The 20,082-nt window shown below is 39.3% G+C and overlaps 1 protein-coding gene across 4 annotated transcripts in view; it reads left to right on the forward strand.

The window, feature by feature from the left end:
• Positions 1 to 20,082, forward strand: part of LMO7 (LIM domain 7) — a 202,668-nt gene that overhangs the window by 126,263 nt on the left and 56,323 nt on the right. For all 4 annotated transcript variants that reach the window (XM_079903486.1, XM_079903483.1, XM_079903484.1 and 1 more), the window contains 2 exons: positions 15,248 to 15,278; positions 16,065 to 16,178. In XM_079903486.1, coding sequence (XP_079759612.1) covers positions 15,248 to 15,278; positions 16,065 to 16,178 — 145 coding nt within the window. The remainder of the gene's footprint in view (positions 1 to 15,247; positions 15,279 to 16,064; positions 16,179 to 20,082) is intronic.

Raw genomic sequence — 20,082 nt, forward strand, 5'->3', positions numbered from 1 at the left:
AGAATGATGCAATCAGGAAGAACTTACCTTAGTAAACTTTTACACTTCTATGTATTCACTTCCCTCCCAAATACACTGTTCACGATTCTCTTCATCCTCCCTCACTCCTAAGTAAATAATTTGACAGTCTGGTGTTTGATCCCTTTTTTGTGTTCTATTGAAAGTTTAAGACAAAATTTGGGGTTACATTATTTGAAAGGTTGTTTTTTATCATGTCTGAGAATTGCTTTCAGGGAATGACTTTGAAAACTTATTAATTTTCTGCTATCAGTTAACTCACTTGTGATTTCAAAAGCATTTTTAATTTCATAAGCCTTTAAAAATTGGCATATAGTTATGAGGAGATAAATACTGTTCAAAAGTTGTCAGCCTTCAACTCTGGAGCACGTTTATACCACAATCGTAATGAAGGTAATACATGGGAACATTTATTTATATTAGTTCAAAATGCTTAGTCACATCATGCAGTTGATGTGAGTGTTCACTGTTTTATTTGAACTTACCAGAAAAGCTCTCTAGGGAGTCTCTCTGCTACCTTTCATATCAACTTAAAAATTGTGGTGGGAATATTCCTTTATAAGAGGTAAGAATCAGACTATCGGAGCTGGAAGGTACTAAAGAGACAGCTCCATCCAGTGCAGTCCTCCTTTCACATGAGAGGGAAAATGTGGCCCAGAAGAGGTCAAAATGCTATTCCAAGGCCACTCGTGAGCCAAGACATGTATCCTGACTTAAGTCCCACCTTCTGGTTTGGGTGTAGTTATCTCCCCCCGTGTCTTATGCCCAGCTTAGCCAGGGCAGCAGAAGACTTGAACAAGAATAACACTTAATTTCACCTGGCTTTAACCTTTTCTTATTTCAGTGAGTGACTGTCTATAATATTGATACTTTGTCTACATTTTAGTTTATTATTCTACTTCAGATTTAGTAACTTGAATAAGATAAGGGCTATACTTAAATTTCAAAGGCAACCACCTTCTTTGATCAGTAGACCTGAATATGTTCACATTATTTCACATTTTAGAATATAAAGAAGGAAATTTACCAATGGCAATTTAATTGGTCTGTGCAACCGCTATCCACTTTTCTTTATCCATGTTTTGTACCTGTTTTCAACAAGTTGGTCTGTGTTGGTGTTTGTTAGTGGTGCCTTACAACCCTAATATACACAACTATTTTTATGTAAGCTACTTTGGTATTATAATTTTGTGTGTAGGATTTTCTGATAACGTGGTCTTAGATTCATGCTCATTTAATCTTTCACCAGATGCATTATTCCAGTGTTACCTAATCCAGACTTTCTTCTTAACTGGGGAAAACAAATTAGAGATTAGGTAATACAAAAATAGGTCTAGGCCAGTTTCTCACCAATTACCCTTTTTCAGAGATATATAACAGGAATGTATGATATTATGAGGAAATTATAAGATGACTGTAACAAAATTAACTTACTTTAACTTTCTGAATAACATTCCTTCCTTTAAAGCTGACAGTGGTTGGCTTTTCAGAAAACTTATAGGAGAAATCATTTCTGTCCTTCTTGAAACATTGTGTTCTGTGGACATGGTAGGTGTGTTTCTATGTTTGGGTGTTCTCTTCTGGATCCCATGGAGTGTTGGTGCTTTTGGAGTGTTAAGCAGTGAACTCAGTGATCTTCCCTGTCCTTTAGATCCCCGGACCAAGACATCCTAAGTGACAGCTTAGTGAACAGCGACAGCAGCAAATCGAGTGCATTTTTATGGTGCTCTCTTAAGCCCACGCAAGCCCAGGGAAACACATTGAAGTTTTTCAGTCAACACTTGAAAATCATTGGCAGCAGTTCCAGGCTTTTCACTTAACTCTGAGTTTCTTTGTGCTTTTTATTGTTTGTTTTTAATTCTAGTTGGGTAAGGCTAGAGGAATTATGTTTCAGTTTAACTTCCTTTTTCAGAGAAGTAGCTAAAGTGGTTGAAGCTGTAGCTTCGGTTAAGCTGTAGTTTTAACTTTGGTATGTTTCTAGGGCACTGACTCTCAATCATTTGCATGCATCAGAGTCACCCGGAGGACTCACTAAGACCCAGATTCCTGGACTCCTAACCCCAGAGCTGCTGGTTCAGGAGGTATGAAGTAGGGTCTGAGGGGTTTTATTTCTAACAAGTTCTGTGGTACTGTGGATACTGATGGTCTGGGGACCGTGGTTTGAGAACCTCTGTTTTAGGGGATAAATCAATGGGAACTACTCAAAGAGAAGGTATGTGACATTATTATCCTAAGAATATTTTTACTTCATCTTGTATAGATATTCAGCAAAACCCTCAGTACAGTTGACCTTTGAACAACATAGGTTTAAACTTGTGAGGGTCCACTTACACGTGGACTTTGTTCACTAAATACGTACTATGGTATTACATGTTCAGCACTGTTCAAAGGTCAACTGTAAGTGAATAATGTTTGTGGAAAGAAAATAATCCTCAAAGGTCCTTTGGAGGTAGTGAGACAAATACACAAAATGTATTTTATTAACGTCAGTAATGGATACAAGTGGATGAATAATGGTATGGCTCTATATTTGCATGAGTGATTGGGACTCTAAAGGGATGGTGTATCAGGGACTTGGCAATGTCCTATGGGAGTTTCCTGGAAATTGACATTTAAGAGTTAAATGTGTGACAGATTCTGGGCATTTTAGGCCGAAGGAATGGAATATATAGCTCTGGAGTGAGAGTAAACAGGTCCTGTTGTGTTAGACTTGTTTGATTAAAGTCAGAATAGAGTGGGATGCAACAGGAAATGGCTGAAAGACGGAAATGGGGATGTAACTAAAATTAAGTTCAAGATAAAGCATGGGGAGCCCTATGATTTAGTGGGGATGAGAGGGAGTAAATGGCCCCTTAAAAATGATTCTAGATGATGGGTAGGATAGATTTTTAGAAGAGGCTGAAGATTAATCTCTTCTTTCTGGTAATATTTTAGTGCCTATATTTTAAGTACTTAGCCAGAGATGAAGAATATTCTGTTTCTGAATTCATGGAGTTCACAGTCCAGTGGGAGAGACTAGGAAGATAATTTAATGGAATGCTTTAAAAGCACTCTGTGCGGAGCACCCATGGGCTCCCATGAGAGAGGCCTCTAGAAGATAGGAAGGCTTCAGAGGCTGGTGACATTTGAGTTTAATCTGAAAGGATGAACAGTTCAAAAGTGGGGAGAACAGTCAAGAGCCTTCTAGGAAGAGAAAACTTCCTGTTGTCTGTTATGTGGAGGTGGGAGAGATCAGGGCTGTTGAGAGAGTTCTAGAGCTGTTTTATAGAAAGAGTGTTGGGTTTATGCTGGGGCAGGTCATGAAACGAGGTGACCGAGAGTGGGCAGATGATGAATGTGAATGCTATGTTTTGAACTTTACTTGAGGGAAATAAACCGTAAGAGGTAAGAATGTCAAGATAGGAGACTTGGGGCTTCCCTGGTAGCACAGTGGTTAAGAATCCACCTGCCAATGCAGGGGACACGGGTTCGAGCTCTGGTCGGGAAGACCCCACATGCCGCGGAGCAACTAAGCCTGTGCACCACAACTACTGAGCCCGTGTGCCACAACTCCTGAAGCCCGCGCGCCTAGAGCCCATGCTCCACAACAAGAGAAGACACTGCAATGAGAAGCCCCAGCACCACAACGAAGAGTAGCCCCCCGCTCACTGCAGCCAGAGAAAGCCCGCGCGCAGCAGCAAAAACCCAATGTGGCCCAAAATAAAAATTAAAAATAAATAAATTTATTAAAAAAAAAAAGATAGGAGACATGGAGAGGATTCCATTTTAGGACGATTGTTCAGGAATCTCTGGGGAGGAGGAGGACCAGGGGGAAGATCGAAGACAGGAAATACATCTGAGAAAGAAGCAAGGAATTGCAGAGAGATTTAGGGACTAGAATTGATAGGACTTGTTTGGTGGGGAAGTGAGTGTTCGAGGGAGATGTTGTTTGGCTTAGGCCTTAGTTTTCTGACTCTGAAATTTGGGGCCCTTCACCAGTGCAGAGCATGTGGAAGGATGAACAGGCTCGGCGATTAGATGATGCATGCACTTACGAAGACTTATTCGATTTAAATTCTGAACTGCTGATAGTGGGAATATAAAGGGCATATCTGAGAAAAGTTGCCTGGGAAGTATTATTTGAATTTGGTTTAGATTAAATATGGTGAAGGGGAGAAAGAAGAAGAAAAAACTCATTCGATTCATTAGTCTTGGAAGTTTCAAAAAGGTATTCACAGAAAATGGGAAAATTGAAATTGATTGCAAGAAAGGTTAACTACTCTGAAGGACATCGGGATCGAATGTGTATTGAACTTGAAAGTTAATTGAAGAAGGCGGTGTTATATTAATCTGAATTTGAAAACCAATTATGTTATTCCTTTGAAGCATGTCCATTCTTTCTCAATGACTTATACAGAGTGATTGGTGATACTTTGATAAGGTTCTGAAATTTGAAGCATTATATGGAAGACTAAGAAGGAAATGGCACATCTATGGAAGGTGGTACATGTAAATGGAGATTTTTAAATGATCCCTGGTGTTAACTCTCTAATGAAAGACAGGCAGCTTTATACAAATTGCAAGGAAGATAAGTCATAGTATGTTTTTAATTTAATAGTTGGTCATTCTTGGAGAGTGAGTCAACTCCTCAGACTTCATTTACTACTCATGAGACTGGTTTTGGTTTCAGCTAATTTTAGGCCCATGGAAACTTGAGTATACTTTATGAAGAGGAATTAATTAAATTCTTAGATCCTCTAAAACAGTGGTTCTCAACATCGGACAATTTTGTGCCCCAGGGGATATTTGGTGACGTCTGGAGACATTTCTGATTGTCTTGACTAGGGTGAGGAGAGGTGTCTAGTGAATAAGGCCAGGAGTCTGTTTAACATCCTGCAATGCACAGGGTAATCCCCCGCAATGAAGAATTGTAAGGTTCAAATGGTAATATTGTCAAGAAACTCTGTTCTAAATATATATTGCCCCTATGAACCTTTGGCTTAAATATAGTTGTGAAAAATTTGGTGTTTTTTTAACAAACACTAAGATAAGAGAGGCTAATCTAGAACAGGCAAAATTTAGGACTAAAAATGATTTATGAAAAACTTGGGCTAGGGATTTTTTTGAGGAGGCCGTGGTGCTGATTTTTCCCATGGTGGAATTAAAAGTTTGAAACAAGTATCACTTATAGGCAAGGGAGAATAATGTGCTTAAAAGCAATATGGACCCTTCTGAATGTGTAACGTGAATCAATAGTTTGGTATGCACTACTTTGTCAATACAGCTTTGTACTATTCACACATAGCACATTTAATATAAACTACAGCTAAGGAATTGGTGTAATGGTATACTAACTTACTACTAATAATTTACACCTTATGCTTTCATGGTCATCAGAAAGAAAATAAATATTTACGTGCTAGGCACTTTAAATATATTTTGTTTAATTTTCACAAACCTTTAGTAGATTTAGCTTTCTTTTTTTTTTTTTAGATTAGAAAATGTACCTTCAGGAGACTAACCAAAATGTTTTCCCAGTTAATCTTGTTTGTGTTTAATTTATAATCTTTTTATTTATATTCGATGGGTACTTGCCTTAAAGAAACTATACTCATAAAGGCTTAGCAGTGATAAGAACAGGTAATCTCTGCCTTGCGTTTCTCTCACTACGAGAATTATTGTGATATATTTATTTACTTAGAAGGAAGTCCTTTAAAAAATGCTTTGGCAATTTTCCATCTGCAGAATCCCATAACGGGTTGTATGTGCAAGATAGTACAGTACAAATCTAAATTTTGCCAGAAAAGGTAGGGGGAAACTTCTGCCATTGTCTTTGGGAGACAGATTTAGGCAGGAAATTATTGTTGCCATAGATAGGTTTTGAACCAACACTTGGAGAGAATGTTGAGAGACATTTATACTTCTCAAGGATATTACAGACAATTATTTTTCAGGATTAAGAAAGAAGTAAATTATTAAAAATATATTAAGGTAGAAAGAGTGACTGCACTAATACTAAAACAGGGTTTTAGTCCATAGCTCTTAGTGTATGGCAAGTACGGATCACATCAAGTCTTAATAGTTTTGTGACCTTGGGGAAGTTTTTAAGCCTTTGGAGTCCCAATTTCCTAATCTGTAAATCATTAGATTGTTGTGTGGATTAAAGGAGATAATAATGCAATACGGTCAACGTAATGATTAATATAAAGTGCTTAATAAAGGTAATTATTATTAATATACATGATACAATTAAGCGTAAAGTGGACTTAAACAGGACACAATTGGGAAATACTTCATTGATACCAGAATTCCTTAAGATTTTAGTAACTGTTCTGCCAACAACTATGAGAAAGTGAATTTTTCAAAGTATAAGTAAAATGGATCTCTTGTTGTAGGGCTTTTCACAACTTCAATTTTCTGTTATGTGTTAAGGAGAAAATATGCAACACTTTGTAAAAAGTTTTGACCTTAAGCCCCATTCAATCCGCCAGTTTCTCATGCTTCGTGGTACACAGTTTGACAAATACTGACTTGGAAAATTCCTCACCTGGCACATTATTATTCCAATATCATGATGCTAAAGACTAGAAGATTTATACCTATAGTCGAATTTCTTGTTGGCTTTGCTAAGTGTGGACTCAGAAGTCTGGAAGGGCACCTGAGCCATCTAGCTCAGTATTCTCCCAAATTGTATGTTTAGGAACATCGGTGGTTTTGACGAGATTTTTGTTGATGTTAATACTTCTTTCTTTTTCTCCTTTGAGGAGAAGTAATTAGTAATTGAGTGAGTGTGTATTACATGTGTGTAAGATATTATAAGGGTTAAGAAAAGAATACAGGGCTTCCCTGGTGGCGCAGTGGTTGAGAGTCCGCCTGCCGATGCAGGGGACACAGGTTCGTGCCCCGGTCTGGGAAGATCCCACATGCCGCGGAGCGGCTGGGCCTGTGAGCCATGGCCGCTGAGCCTGTACGTCCGGAGCCTGTGCTCCGCAACGGGAGAGGCCACAACAGTGAGAGGCCCACGTACAGCAAAAGAAAAAGAAAGAAAAAAGAAAAGAAAAGAATACAGCAGTAATTCCTCAGCGCTCATCCTCATTCCCCTCTAAACAACATTTTTGACTGGTCCCTCCGTCTCGCTCTCCTTCCCTCCGGCGTGCCACTCCCATCACATTGGCTGGTCCTTCTGTGTCTGCCTTGCTGGTTTCTCCTCCACCTCTTAGCCCTTATGTTTTGGGTTTCCCAGCCCTCAATCCCTAGACCTCTTCTCTATCTACACTTATTTTCTAAGGGGGTCTCATGGTAGCTTCATGACTTTACACTTAATCTCTATGCTGACAACTCCCCAGATTATATCTCCAACCTAGATTTCTAGCTTGAACATCCTACTTGTATGTCTAATTACCAGTCACTTCACATTTCTACTTTGTCATGTGTCTCAAACTTCCCATGTCTAAAACCAAGCCCACTCTTCCCATTGCTGCTGCTACCTGGCATTGTTACCTACAGAAGTAAAATGATGGGTAGGCCTGTAATTGACACCCCCTGTAGTCTCTCCCCAGCACATTTTATATAATTGAAGGTCATAACTCCATTTAGTACACGGAGCATATATCATGGATATTAAATTCTATATTCAGGAATTGTCTGTTTCTGGGTTACCATCTAACAGGGGATATACATGTGTGAGTCTCAAATTGTGAAATCAGTTTTATGTAATAGCCAACATACTCCAAAAAGTAGAAAAGATTTGCAAAAAGTCTGTGGTTGAGAGAGTTAGAAACAAAACCCACTTTTCAGCTCCTGCAGCAGCTCCTCAGGTTCATTATTTAAGTGGAACTGTGTGCCGGTGTCTTCGAATGCATGTGGGTTTGTTTTTTCCTTTCTCTTTAAGTGAAACTTAGCTATTCTTAGTACTGTGTGGGTGGGGTGTGAAATTTAATAAGAAATGATTTTTAACGGGAGGGTAGTTACTCATTTGTCATGTTTGGAATAAGCATTATGTTCCTAGGGCAAAAACTGTTGAATTTCCAAGAGTTTTGTCTCACATAGGTAAGTACAGAAATCATCGTTTATCAATTTTTGCTCACTAATTATCTCCAGATTTGGTATTATTTTCTCAAGTGCCATTTTTACAATTTCCAGTCAGGTAGAGCTGCATTTTGTAGCAATGGCAGATTAAAAGCTATGAGTCACATGGTCTCACATTACTGGCAGATTGTCAAATGGAATACAGTTTCATTTTTAGGGATGAAGGTGGGAGGAAAGGAAGAATTTCAACTTCATTTTTTAAAATGCAGCTTACTTTTTGAGTGCAGTATTCCAAGAATTCGTCTTTAACTTTTATCCACACATTTCTTCCTCCTTCTGTTTGCCAGTCATTAGAGAAAGGTTTGCTCTATTTTATGTAATGCAATGGAAGAGCTTCCATGAATAATGTCTGTTAATAGAAAAAGGAGCCGTTACCTGATAGATTCCTAAATTCCTTCTTCACTTCCTGCATTTGGAATAAAAACAGCCCCTTCCCTCAGAGACAGTAGCGTCAGAAATTATGATGTCACTGTGCTTCTTAAAATTTCACTCAGTATCCTTTCCTCCCATTTGGAGGCAGACTGTCTTGTCTCTTATAGAAAACGATGCCGCAGCTGTAATGAGAAGGGCATCTGCTTTGAATGGTCTCAACCGTCTCCCCTGACCACACACATGCCTCCTCCCTAACCTCATGCATACCTGACAGATTGAAAGCAGATACGGTCCACACACTTTTTTCTACTGGTGACCGCTTATGAAGTCATGATCTAGGACCTCATTTCTTGACATTTTTTAAAAAGTTGTGAACAGGTGGCCAGACTACATAAGCAACAACTGGAGGGCAGGGATTACTTAGTGGCTTGGAGGAGGACCAAGTATTGTGTGAGCCCAGCTTCTCTAATGTCAACCCCGTTTCCCAAGCAGCACATCCCGGTCAGCTGAAGCCACCCAGGGCAGGGCAGGGCAGGGCTAGAACTGACTCTGGAAGGGTTGGGTCCATGCTCTACTCTGGAAGTAGCCTCAGGAAGTGGATGCTTGGGGACAAAATCACCCAGTGAGTTGCAGTTGTTCTGAGGAACAAAGGTAAAAGCTTATTTGAGACCAAGAAAAGGGGATGATCAGGGCTGTAGGATTAGGGATAGAAAGAGGGGTGAGTGTGTATGGCAGGGAGGAGACCCGGTGGGGTAGGAAGTTATACTTGAGTCTCTTATTGAACTCCAGATTCCTTGTAGCCAGAGAAGCTTGGGGTAGTGGCAGGTGGTACCACATGTCTCATCTCTCCTGTTAGGATGTAGGGAGTCTTCCCCTGTGGTATCTGGAGCAAAGATATTCCCACTCTATCAGAAATTCCAGCGTGAGTTTTTCATCACACGCTTCCTTGTATGATGCTTCAGTAAGACAACTGTATTTGATCTTAACCGAGGTTGGATTGGGCAGGGTGTGGGCTGGGATTTAGGGAGGAAGGATGATTTTGGAGCACGGAGAGTTCAGTGCTAGGGGATTTTGCTCTTAGGGCAGAACATGACAAGATTGAGCTTACGGTGCTGTCAGTGAAGAAGTTGGTACCTTGAGGAAAAGGTGTATCAAGATATGGAAGAAGAAAAAAAAAAAGGTATGGAGGAAGAACATAAAGAGAGAATTGGGAGTCGGTTTCAAGCTCTGTGAAGCTTTATCTTATTGGGGGGGAATTTTCCTCCAACTCTTTGTCCTTGATCTGCGGGACTGGCTCTGTGAGTGGCTTTAGGTGACTTATATAGGAGCACTGGAAGCTGGGCAGCTCTTAGCCAGGCCTGTGGTTGACTCCAGGGGTACAGTCGTGAGTCAGGTGTGGTTCCAGCTCTCTGCTGTCCACCAGGAGAGATTCTATGAGAGGCTGAGGTGGGTGCATGCATGTGGGCCCAGGGTTAGCTCTTTGGATAAACAGAACGTTTTTGGAAATATTTTTGATGACGCCCTAGAATACAGCTGGCCGCACCAAGCTATAATAAAACTAGAATCTCATCCTTTAACACTCTGTTCCCAAACTCTGCTGTCAGATAGGAGGGAGATAGACTTTGGCAATGCAGGCACATTTTTTTTCTCTCAGATTTTGAGCTTTTGGAAAATTGAAGGGTGTTGGCCTAGGCAGTCCCTGGTAGATAAAGGGCGGGTGAGGAGGGCTGGCTTGGGGCCAACATGGACGTTTGGCCAACAAGGGTCATACCACACTAGTTGGCCTTGCTCTTTGTTTGACCTTATTCTAGAAACAATTTCTTGTTCAAAGCCTTTCAGAGAAAGAGGGAAACGAAAGAAGAACATGGAAGAGTGTCTTGAATTGTGCTTCACAGAAATGTCTCTTCTAGGGGGAAAATACTATGTGTGGGGAGACTTGCCTGTCCTCTCGCCACTTCCCTTCCACCATACTGTGTGGTTGAGATGGGTAATTGGAGGACAGTCTCGAAGTGTCTCCTTTACTTGATCTGCTTGGGTTCAGTACTTTTCAAAAGTCTATCTTAGGCCCAGTGAAATGGGTATGTGGTTTCCAGGTGAGACTGTGGAGGCAAAGAGTTAGATAAGCATTGCCACATTCTCACAGCTCCCAAAAGTGGAGCCAGAAATCACACCCAGGAGGTCTGACTCCAGAGCCTGCCCTCCTAGCCACCCTGCTGCCTCGGGGAAGAATGGGCTCTCCCGATGAGAGCCAGAGCAGCCACATGGATTTTATTTCCCTGGTCCTTTCCTTAGAGATGGTGCTCTTTGATGGAGGATTTGTACGAGTATTTTAAAACAGCTTTGAATAAAGAAAGGATCAGACCTAGAGTTTCCTGGCTGTAAGTATACCTTGAAGTTAGGATAAGGTGGTTACTGATGGATCTTGTTCACTGATGGGCTTACTTGAGGGTTTATGGCTCTTTTCTTCCTGGCCTCTGGCAGAAAGTTTAGAGCTCTGTGATGAGCACATGTTTTCTGGTCCTTTGTCAGGTAGTGAAGAATTACCAGAGCTATTCCATTAACAGAGTGGAAGATGATATCTATGTCATACTTGCTATTTCTTGAATATTAATATTTAAATTAGTGTGTAATACACAGAGAAGGCTAGCAACATATTCAACATAGTCATTTTTTCAAACTATTAATGTTTCATCTCTGTCCCTTTTTATGGTAAATTTGGGTTTCAAGGAAGGTTTGGATTCTTTGGCCTTTGTCTCTCAGAGCTCTGCTGGGAAGCTTTTTTATCCCAGAGACCATCACTTAATCTTTGTACTCAGCACTTTGAAGCTGCCGTTTGTTTTTGAACCTGTGCCTTTTCTGGGTTATTGATCTATGATTATAAAGAATTCCTTTTATTGCAATTTTAAAGAAAATACCTTTTAAAAAGAAGCCCAGTTATGAGTATCAATACAGTTGGAGTCAAAACTGGATGTTTTAAGTAAGCTAATGTAATTTAACTGTCCTTTGACGTCACATAGGAATCTCCTGAGCTTTTATCATTTCAGGATTTCTTTTGCTGACTTACATTTCTGTAAGCTAAATAAATGTGTTCAGATTAGTATTGGTGAGCATCTGTGTGCCATGCACTGTGCTAGGCATTTTTTTAAAAAATTATGGAAATAATTAATTTAGAAAACTCCAGGAACTCAGAGGTTTTGTTTTGGTTTTTGTGGCTTTTGGCCACGCTGAGTGGCATGTGATCTTAGTTCCCCGACCAGGGATCGAATCCACGCCCCCTGCGTTGGAAGCATGGAGTCTTAACCGCTGGACCACCAGGGAAGTCCCATGTGCTAGGCATTTTTAATAAAATATTTTAACGTACTTGTCAGGTGGTAGACCCTGTCTTAAGACACTTGGGATATGACAGTAAATAAAATCACAAAAATTCCTTTTGGATTATGAAGAGACAGATAATAAACGAATGCATGCAGTTGATGGTTATAAATACAAAAATAAAGCAGGGATGACAGATGGGGAGTGTCAGGCAGGCTGGTTGCAAGTTAAATATTGGGGTCCAGCATGGCGTCACTAAGAAGCCTGTGTGGGTAGCTTGGTAAAGAAGTTGGGCCCTGCCCTCACATAGCTTACAGTCTAATGATAACTGCTGCTTGGTGAGCACTTACCATGAGGCTAGGGACTCTGCTAAATACCTGTGTACTTTTCTTCTGATGTCCTGGAATAAGGGCCATTATTTGCAGTTTCTCCAGAAGGAGATGGAAGCTTCAAGAGTTAAGTAAATTGCCGAAATGAACATAGCTAGTGGGACCTACATCTGACCCAAAGACCATGCTTTTGAACAGGGAATTATATACCATGTCAGCTGTTTAAATATCTGTTGTAAGGGAATTAGCCTATTTGTAGATCAGACTGTCTTATTTTGGGTTCTGATGGGTTAGGCAATATCTTGGATGGCTCATAGAGAGACTGGTACCATGAGTTTCTCCTCTGCCCTCATGCTTGCTCTATTTGGAAGGCCTTGGGGTTGTGCCCTGTGGCCACAGCAGGGAAAGGAGCCGCCTGGTTACTGACTTGCATACAATGAGATGTGTTTGTTGTGTGTCAGAAGTTGACCTCTATTGACTCCAGCAAATCATTGACTACTTGAATTCCTGGCATTACATTTCAGTGATAGAACAGCAGTTTGGCTGGCATGTGTGTCACTGTGTTCAAGAGCATGTTATAAATGCTCATATTCAGAAGGGATTGTGAAATGAGGGAAAGGTTGTAGTGCCAAGGTCACTGCTTATTGTGAGTGTTTATTCCAAAATAGGCCATACCTGGTGTTTACAATTATTGCTTTATCATAATACAAAGTAAATGAGTGTGTTGGATTAGAAACCTTTAGAGAGGGCTGTGGAAAGGAGGCCAGGCGTTCAAGAGAGCTCTGTTCCTCTTTCGACCCTCAGTGTACTTATGAGAAAAGTGGGGTGGTTTGCATTGACTGTTAAGAGTGTGGTGATTTTCAGCCTAATGTATCCTTTTCATTGAATATTGATGGTTCTTTGTGCTTTGGTTAATGTCTGAAGTGTGTTTGTTGGTCATTAATATAAAAAGAGGCTATATATTTTATCACCTTTTTTTTTTTTTTGCCCATGCTGTGTGACTTGCGGGATCTCAGTTCCCTGACCAGGGATTGAACCCAGGCCATGGCAGTGAAAGTGCTGAATCCTAACCACTAGACCACCAGGGAATTCCCAATATAACTCTTATTTTTTTTAATTGTCAGTTTCTAGTGATTTTCTCCCCCACTTCTTTGAAAAATGTTGATTTTGTTTTTACAAGATGATTTTCTTTTTTACTTAAGAGATAAGCTATGATTTAAGTACTTGGGCTGTAAAATTTATTTGCTTTTTTGAAGTATGTATCTTTTTCTATATGTATATTTTAAGTGTACAATTCACAGACTTTAGAGATGGAACTCACTTAAATAGCCAGCTTACAGATCAAAATATAAGAAATTTTCAGCGCCCTACAAGCCCCTCACCTTTTTCCAGTCACTTCCATCCTCCCCCACCAGGGTGAACAGTATCCTGACTCCTAACATCATATCTTTGTTATGCCTGTTTTTGTTCTCGACTTGAATGAATAATACAGTCTGTGCTCTGTTTGGCTTCCTTTACTTCCCATTGTTTGTCAGATTGAACCATATAGCTGCAGGTTGTTTGTTCTCATTGCTATGGAATATTGCATTGTGTGGATATTCCATAATTTATCCATTCTACTGTTAAAAGACGTAGGTGTAGCTCCAGTTTATTCTATTATGAATTGTGCTTCTATAAAGGTTCTCATGTGACTTTTGGTGAGCATCTGTAAGCATTTCTGTTGGGTATATATCGAGGAGTGGAAGTACTAGGTCACAGAATATGCATATACTGTATATTCAGCTTGGATAGTTGCTACCGAATGTATTAAAGTAGTTGTACCAATTTCCATTTCCACAGTAGGGTGAGAGTTTGTGGATTTTACTTTTGTTATTGCTGTTTTGGGGGTAGGTGAGAGGCAAATGTTGTTCTTAAGTTCATTTCAGTTCATGTTTATCTTATGGGAAGGAATGGTTGTAGCTGTCTTCATGGATTCTTTGAAAATGAAGTTAAATGTTTGTCTCCGTTTGTGTGCTCATTCTCTCCCCCTTTTCTTTGTCTCCCTGTGTATATATGTTATATATGTGTGTTTTATATGTCTTACACACATGATGTGTGTGTATACATATATATTTTCTTATAAAGGTACTACTTATGACTCTTAGACTGAAAAGCGACCTTGGAGGTCATCTAGTTCAGGCTCCTGCATCTCTCTGAATTAGCAATGATCCTGCTTAAGTCTCTGATGGAAAGCACCAATAGTTTAGGGTCATCCATCGCTTTGTTAATTAGCTTATGTTTTTTCGTCTTCAACGTTGCGGTGACATCTGCCTCTTTAACTTTCCCCACAAATGTCATGCCCTTTTACAGGTAGGGGGAAAACCCATGATGCTTATAATAGAGTGAAATCTCTTTAGGCAGAGATTCATGGCTATGTTTTAAACTGCACTTTTCAACATCTGCAGGGTTTGGTCTCTGAGCAATTTTCTCTGGGGAACTTGAGTGAAAAATCCCTCACGCAAAGTGGAAAAGAAAACTCAGGGCAAAATTACTTTTGTTTTTTCCTATTTAAGGTTTTTTCCCCCCATTTCCTGATTTATTTTCTGCCGTGAGCACGCATTGATTTTTCCCCCTTTTGATTGGGTTTAAACATTGTTTAAAATGAAAACTTACAAATGCAAATAACACATTTAAAAAATCAGACTGGGGCTTCCCTGGTGGCGCAGTGGTTGAGAGTCCGCCTGCTGATGCAGGGGACACGGGTTCGTGCCCTGGTCCGGGAAGATCCCACATGCCACGGAGTGGCTAGGCCCGTGAGCCATGGCCGCTGAGCCTGCGCGTCCGGAGCCTGTGCTCCGCAACGGGAGAGGCCACAACAGTGAGAGGCCCGCATACCGCAAAAAAAAAAAAAAACCAAACAGACTGTAATGAATAAAGTAATGAAAAAAAGACAACCTTGCTTTTTATAGAAAACTGACAATTATATTTCATGAAATCAATGAATATGGAAAAATCCTTCTGATGGATAATATACTGACTAAGGTTTCTGAACTTTCAGGTGGTATTAATATTCATAGAACTTTAGAATACAAATGAGTTTTTTCTAGTTAATAATTAACAATTTAAGGTTCATAGATATTACTAATGGATATTTTCTTTTTTCTTTACAGGCAAGAAGAGACTGATAGGAGAGTGAAAAATGTAAGATATATTTAATGGGACATTATAAATGGTTTTTTACTTACATGTTCTGTGAAAAGGTAGTGGGATCTAAAAATATCTGATATATTCTCTATCCTTTTTCTAAGTTTTGCTAGAAACAAATTCTAATTGTGTTTAAATATGATTGAAACATGTATTTTCTGACCTCATAGTATAAGAAGGTGGGTTAAATCTAGGGAGTGGGTCCTTACATGTTAGTAATGTGGTAAAGGCAAATGAATAGGCTATAGGATTTTTAGGAGAGCAAGTCAGAAACCACCAAAATCAGACTTTAAGGAAAAACACTAAATGTTTAAGGAATCTGGGCAATTGCCCAATGTAGACTTATATCTATAATATTCTGCATATTAGAAGAATTTCTAAAAATGTGACAGCTTTATTGAAAAACATAAGAGCTCAATATCATTATTAGGGAAGCTGAGAATTTTTGATTTTAAGTGTGCAGTCTGTAAGATTGTTGGAAAACTATTACTTTAAAAGTTTAATTTATGTTTTCTTACTGTAAATTTTTTCCTTCTCCATGTGTACCGGTAGAGTATAAATACCTGTTGGGGTCTAGGCTTTTGCTCTGAGAATGTGCTCAGAGATGGAAATCTAAGAAGAATTAACATTTTTAGTGACCCTTCTCCTTTACATAATTTAAAAGAAAATCTACTTTTCAACCATAGATACTGTCTTTTATCTAGAGTGCTCACTTGCATTTGAGCTTGCCATTAGTTACTAAATAGACTGATCTTGTTGTTTCATGGAATTTTTTTTTTAAAGGTTTTGATAACTTTGTACTGGCTGGGAAGAAAAGCACAAAGTAACCCCTACTATAATGGTCCCTATCTTAATTTGAAAGCATTTGAGAATCTTTTAGGGCAAGCTCTGACTAAGGTAAGGAAACTCTATCTATATGAGACAACTACTCTAACTAGTACTACTTCTCATCTTCCCCTTTCCCCTTCGTCTCTTTTTTCCACATGCCCTCTGCCTTCTTCTCCTCCCTCTATGATATATGGCGGCTCTGATTGGGATGGGTGGAGAGGACTGTTACTCATTTGCTGGCTTTGTAAGCCACCACAAGGAGTGAGTAAGTATTTCAGAGCAGTTTCCAGGGTATATGATATAGGTATATGTATTTATTTCTTAATTTTAGGTAACTCAACAAAATACTAATTTACTTTCTTTCTTAGGCACTTTATATAACCTAACTCTTTCTATATTCATTATGAACTTAACCTGTAATAGAGAGGTGCTTCAGGGCTATTAAAATATATGGAAGTTACTCGTTTCTTTATCTTACTGTCTTGCCATGAGTCATTATATCTCAAGTGCCAGCGCTGACCAGAGTTGGGCAAATCTTCACTCATAATATTCAGATGGGAAAATTAACTTCACTGTGGGGGTATTTATGCAGGAGAATCTGCTGTGCAGAAGAAAATATGTCATCAAATAATATATGGTCATCTAATTAATATTAGTTGCTTGCTGGGTCTTTATGATGATTAATCAGGCATTTAACATTAGTCTCTGGCACATTGTAAGGGTGTAATAAATGTTAGTTACTATAATTGGAAGATAGAAATTTTAGGATGAAAATGATCACTTTGCCTTATAACTACTCTGATCTCTAAAAAGTTTTGCCTGAACCCAGCCACATACATTATAGGGAGATGGGATTATAGTCTAGAAGATTAGGGTATTCCTTCTGGATTTTTATTTTCTAATTGTAAAGAGTTGATAATACCCTATTTAAATTCCTTAAAACAGTTAATTCAGATAACAGTTGAGATAATACCATGCACAAGCATTGTACTAGTTGTTGAGAAAACACTCATACAAGGCTGATGACCCTTCCTTACAGCACAACCCTCTGATGTAGACAGATGAACAGGTAGGTCAGTGCAATGGAGGAGGGCAAGGCTCTGAAGGATGAATGTGGCAGGGATTTGAGCAAAGGCAAAGCCTTGCCTTACAGGTATTTCAGCTAAGAAAACATCCAGTTAAAAATAACATAGGACTTTGGCTCTTGCATTAGTGTTCTCATTACAGCCTTTGGTTCTTTTTAGGGCAGTCTGACTCAGGTTGAATCATCCTAGTAGAGTGTCTGTGCTGGGAATGCTTTATTCGAGGCTGCTTCCTATCACCAGTATCAAAATCAGAGTAGATGAAAAAGAATTTTCAGGGACTTCCGTGGTGGTGCAGTGGTTAAGAATCTGCCTGTCAGTGCAGGGGACACGGGTTCGAGCCCTGGTCTGGGAAGATCCTGCATGCTGCAGAGCAACTAAGCCCGTGCGCCACAACTACTGAGCCTGTGCTCTAGAGCCTGTGGGCCACAACTACTGAGCCCGCATGCCACAACTACTGAAGCCCGTGTGCTTAGAGCCCATGCTCTGCAACAAGAGAAGCCACCGCAATGAGAAGCCCATGCACCACAACAAAGAGGAGCCCCCACTCGCCACAGCTAGAGAAAGCCCACACAGCCATATGACCCACGCAGAAGACCCAATGCAGCCGTAAATAAATAAATTTATAAAAAAAAAAATTTTCATAGGTAAAACTATAGTTGTGGTTCCGTTCCATTATTGTGGAGTGTGGAGAGCCATAAGAGGTGGGTGAATATATGAGCTGTTTTGCATCTGTTCTGTTAAAATCAAAATCATTGTGTTCATCAGACTTTTCTCCCTTAACTAGATAACGCTTAATGGCCAATCCAAAATATATATTAAAAAAAATACTTGCAGTAAGCTGTTGACCCTTAGTCATCCTATAAGTTGTAGGTGACTCATTTTAGGTGACTTGTCAGAGTAAAGTCCTTGGTGGGGGTTTGGGGGAGGAACCAGGCAACGGGGCCAAACTTAGGTTCTTTTATAACCACGGTGGCACATCATCATTATCTTTAACACTTACGAGGCCAAAAATCATCTCCTTGAGTTGAACTCTAAGGCTTCAACAAGTGTGTGTCTAAGAAACCTGGTAAATCTAAAGATTTACTTAGAATTTTAAAACCTATATTTTTTAAGAAGTATTTTGGTGGTACCAGCACTAAGCCCAGCTTCCCTACCCGCTTGGAAATAGGGTACAAAGCAGGCACTTTCATTTTCATGCTAGGATGTCAACTCTAATTCCAGGGTGTGTGTGGCGTCCAAAATATATGAAATCTCACATAAGTCTACTAGACCCTACTGGCACTTAAGCATTTGTCAAACAATTCAACCACGAATTAACATCCAGTCTTAGCCAAAAGTATGCCTGAGACAGCTGCTAATTATTCATTGTAAACATTCTTTCTTCAGCTTTTTATCATATCTTGAGAATGTTCCTAATTAAAAGTTGAAAGAATAGTACAACAAATACCCACCTGTGTTCCGTCGGATTTAATCATTAAACATGTCCCATATTGGCTTTATTTATGTATCCATCTGTGTTTTAATTAATCATTTCAAGGTAAATTGCAGACAACTCACCCCTAAATACTCAGCATGCATCTCTTAACAGTAAGAATATTCTTCCATATACCTGTGATGTCTACTAGACCAAAGAACAGTCATGAATTCCACATTAGTTAATATCCAGTCTATATTCAGAACATCCCAATTGTCTCCCAACTCTCTTTCATAGCTTTTTTTCTGAATAATGATTTAATGAAAGTTGACATATTACATTTGGTTGTTAAAGAACCTAGGAGTTCCTGGGGCTTCCCTGGTGGTGCAGTAGTTAAGAATCCTCCTGTCAACACAGGGGACACAGGTTCGATCCCTGGTCCAGGAAGATCCCACACGCTGTGGAGCAGCTAAGCCTGCGTGCCGCAACTACTGAGCTCGCGTGCTGCAACTACTGGAGCCCGCGTGCTGCAGCTACTGAAGCCCGCGTGCCTAGAGCCATTGCTCCACGACAAGAGAAGCCACCACAATAAGAAGCCCGTGCACCTCAACTAGAGAAAGCCCGCACACAGCAACGAAGACCCAAAGCATCCAAAAATAAATAAAATTAAAGGAAAAAAAAAAAGGAAAACCCTCTGCTTTAAAAAAAAAAAAAAAAAAAGAACCTAGGAATTCCTATCTCTATATTAGTATCATCACCTGAAAGTAACATTTCTGATTTTTACTATAGTAACAAAATTACCTTCACCATATTAAAAAAAATTATAGTTACTAGCTATTCATTGAGTACTATGTATTAGAACTATGCTAAAGGCTTTATAAATTCTACTTACATGCTAATTTTAAAAAGTCCGGTTGTATTTTGCTATTAACTTTCCTAGAGGAATGTTAGTTAAAGATGCTTATTTTAGTAAGTTCTATATGATTTACAAACCTGTGGTTAATAACATTTACATATTTCTATATAGCTGTTATATGAGCTAAACAAGTATTTCATTTAGATCCAGGGAAAATGTTTTATATTCAACAAACAAGTCTACTTTCCTTGGTTCACATCTAGGTTTTGAGTGAAAATAAATGAATTTGTGAAGTGTACGCCTGCTATTCTTGCCCCTCTCTCTTTTAAAACTTTTCTTTCTGTTAAAGAACTTTGTTATGGCTTTTTTGTTTATTTAATAAAAATGAGCCCTAATATTTCCTGGAGGTAGGCTGAATATAATCTTATTAACTTTTCTCCTTTGGGATATCAAAATTAAGGTTGGCTTTTCTCATTGCCTCCTTTCATGTTTATTGCCAGAGAACTGTAGATAATAATTGATTTTAGCCTTTGAATGTTACTCTAATTATTAGCTTTTCTTTTATTAAAACGTTCCCCCTTATTATTACCTTACTAAATAATATTGAATACCTCCATA

The sequence above is a fragment of the Stenella coeruleoalba genome, assembly GCF_951394435.1.
Source record: "Stenella coeruleoalba genome assembly, chromosome: 18".
NCBI classification, from domain to species: domain Eukaryota; kingdom Metazoa; phylum Chordata; class Mammalia; order Artiodactyla; family Delphinidae; genus Stenella; species Stenella coeruleoalba.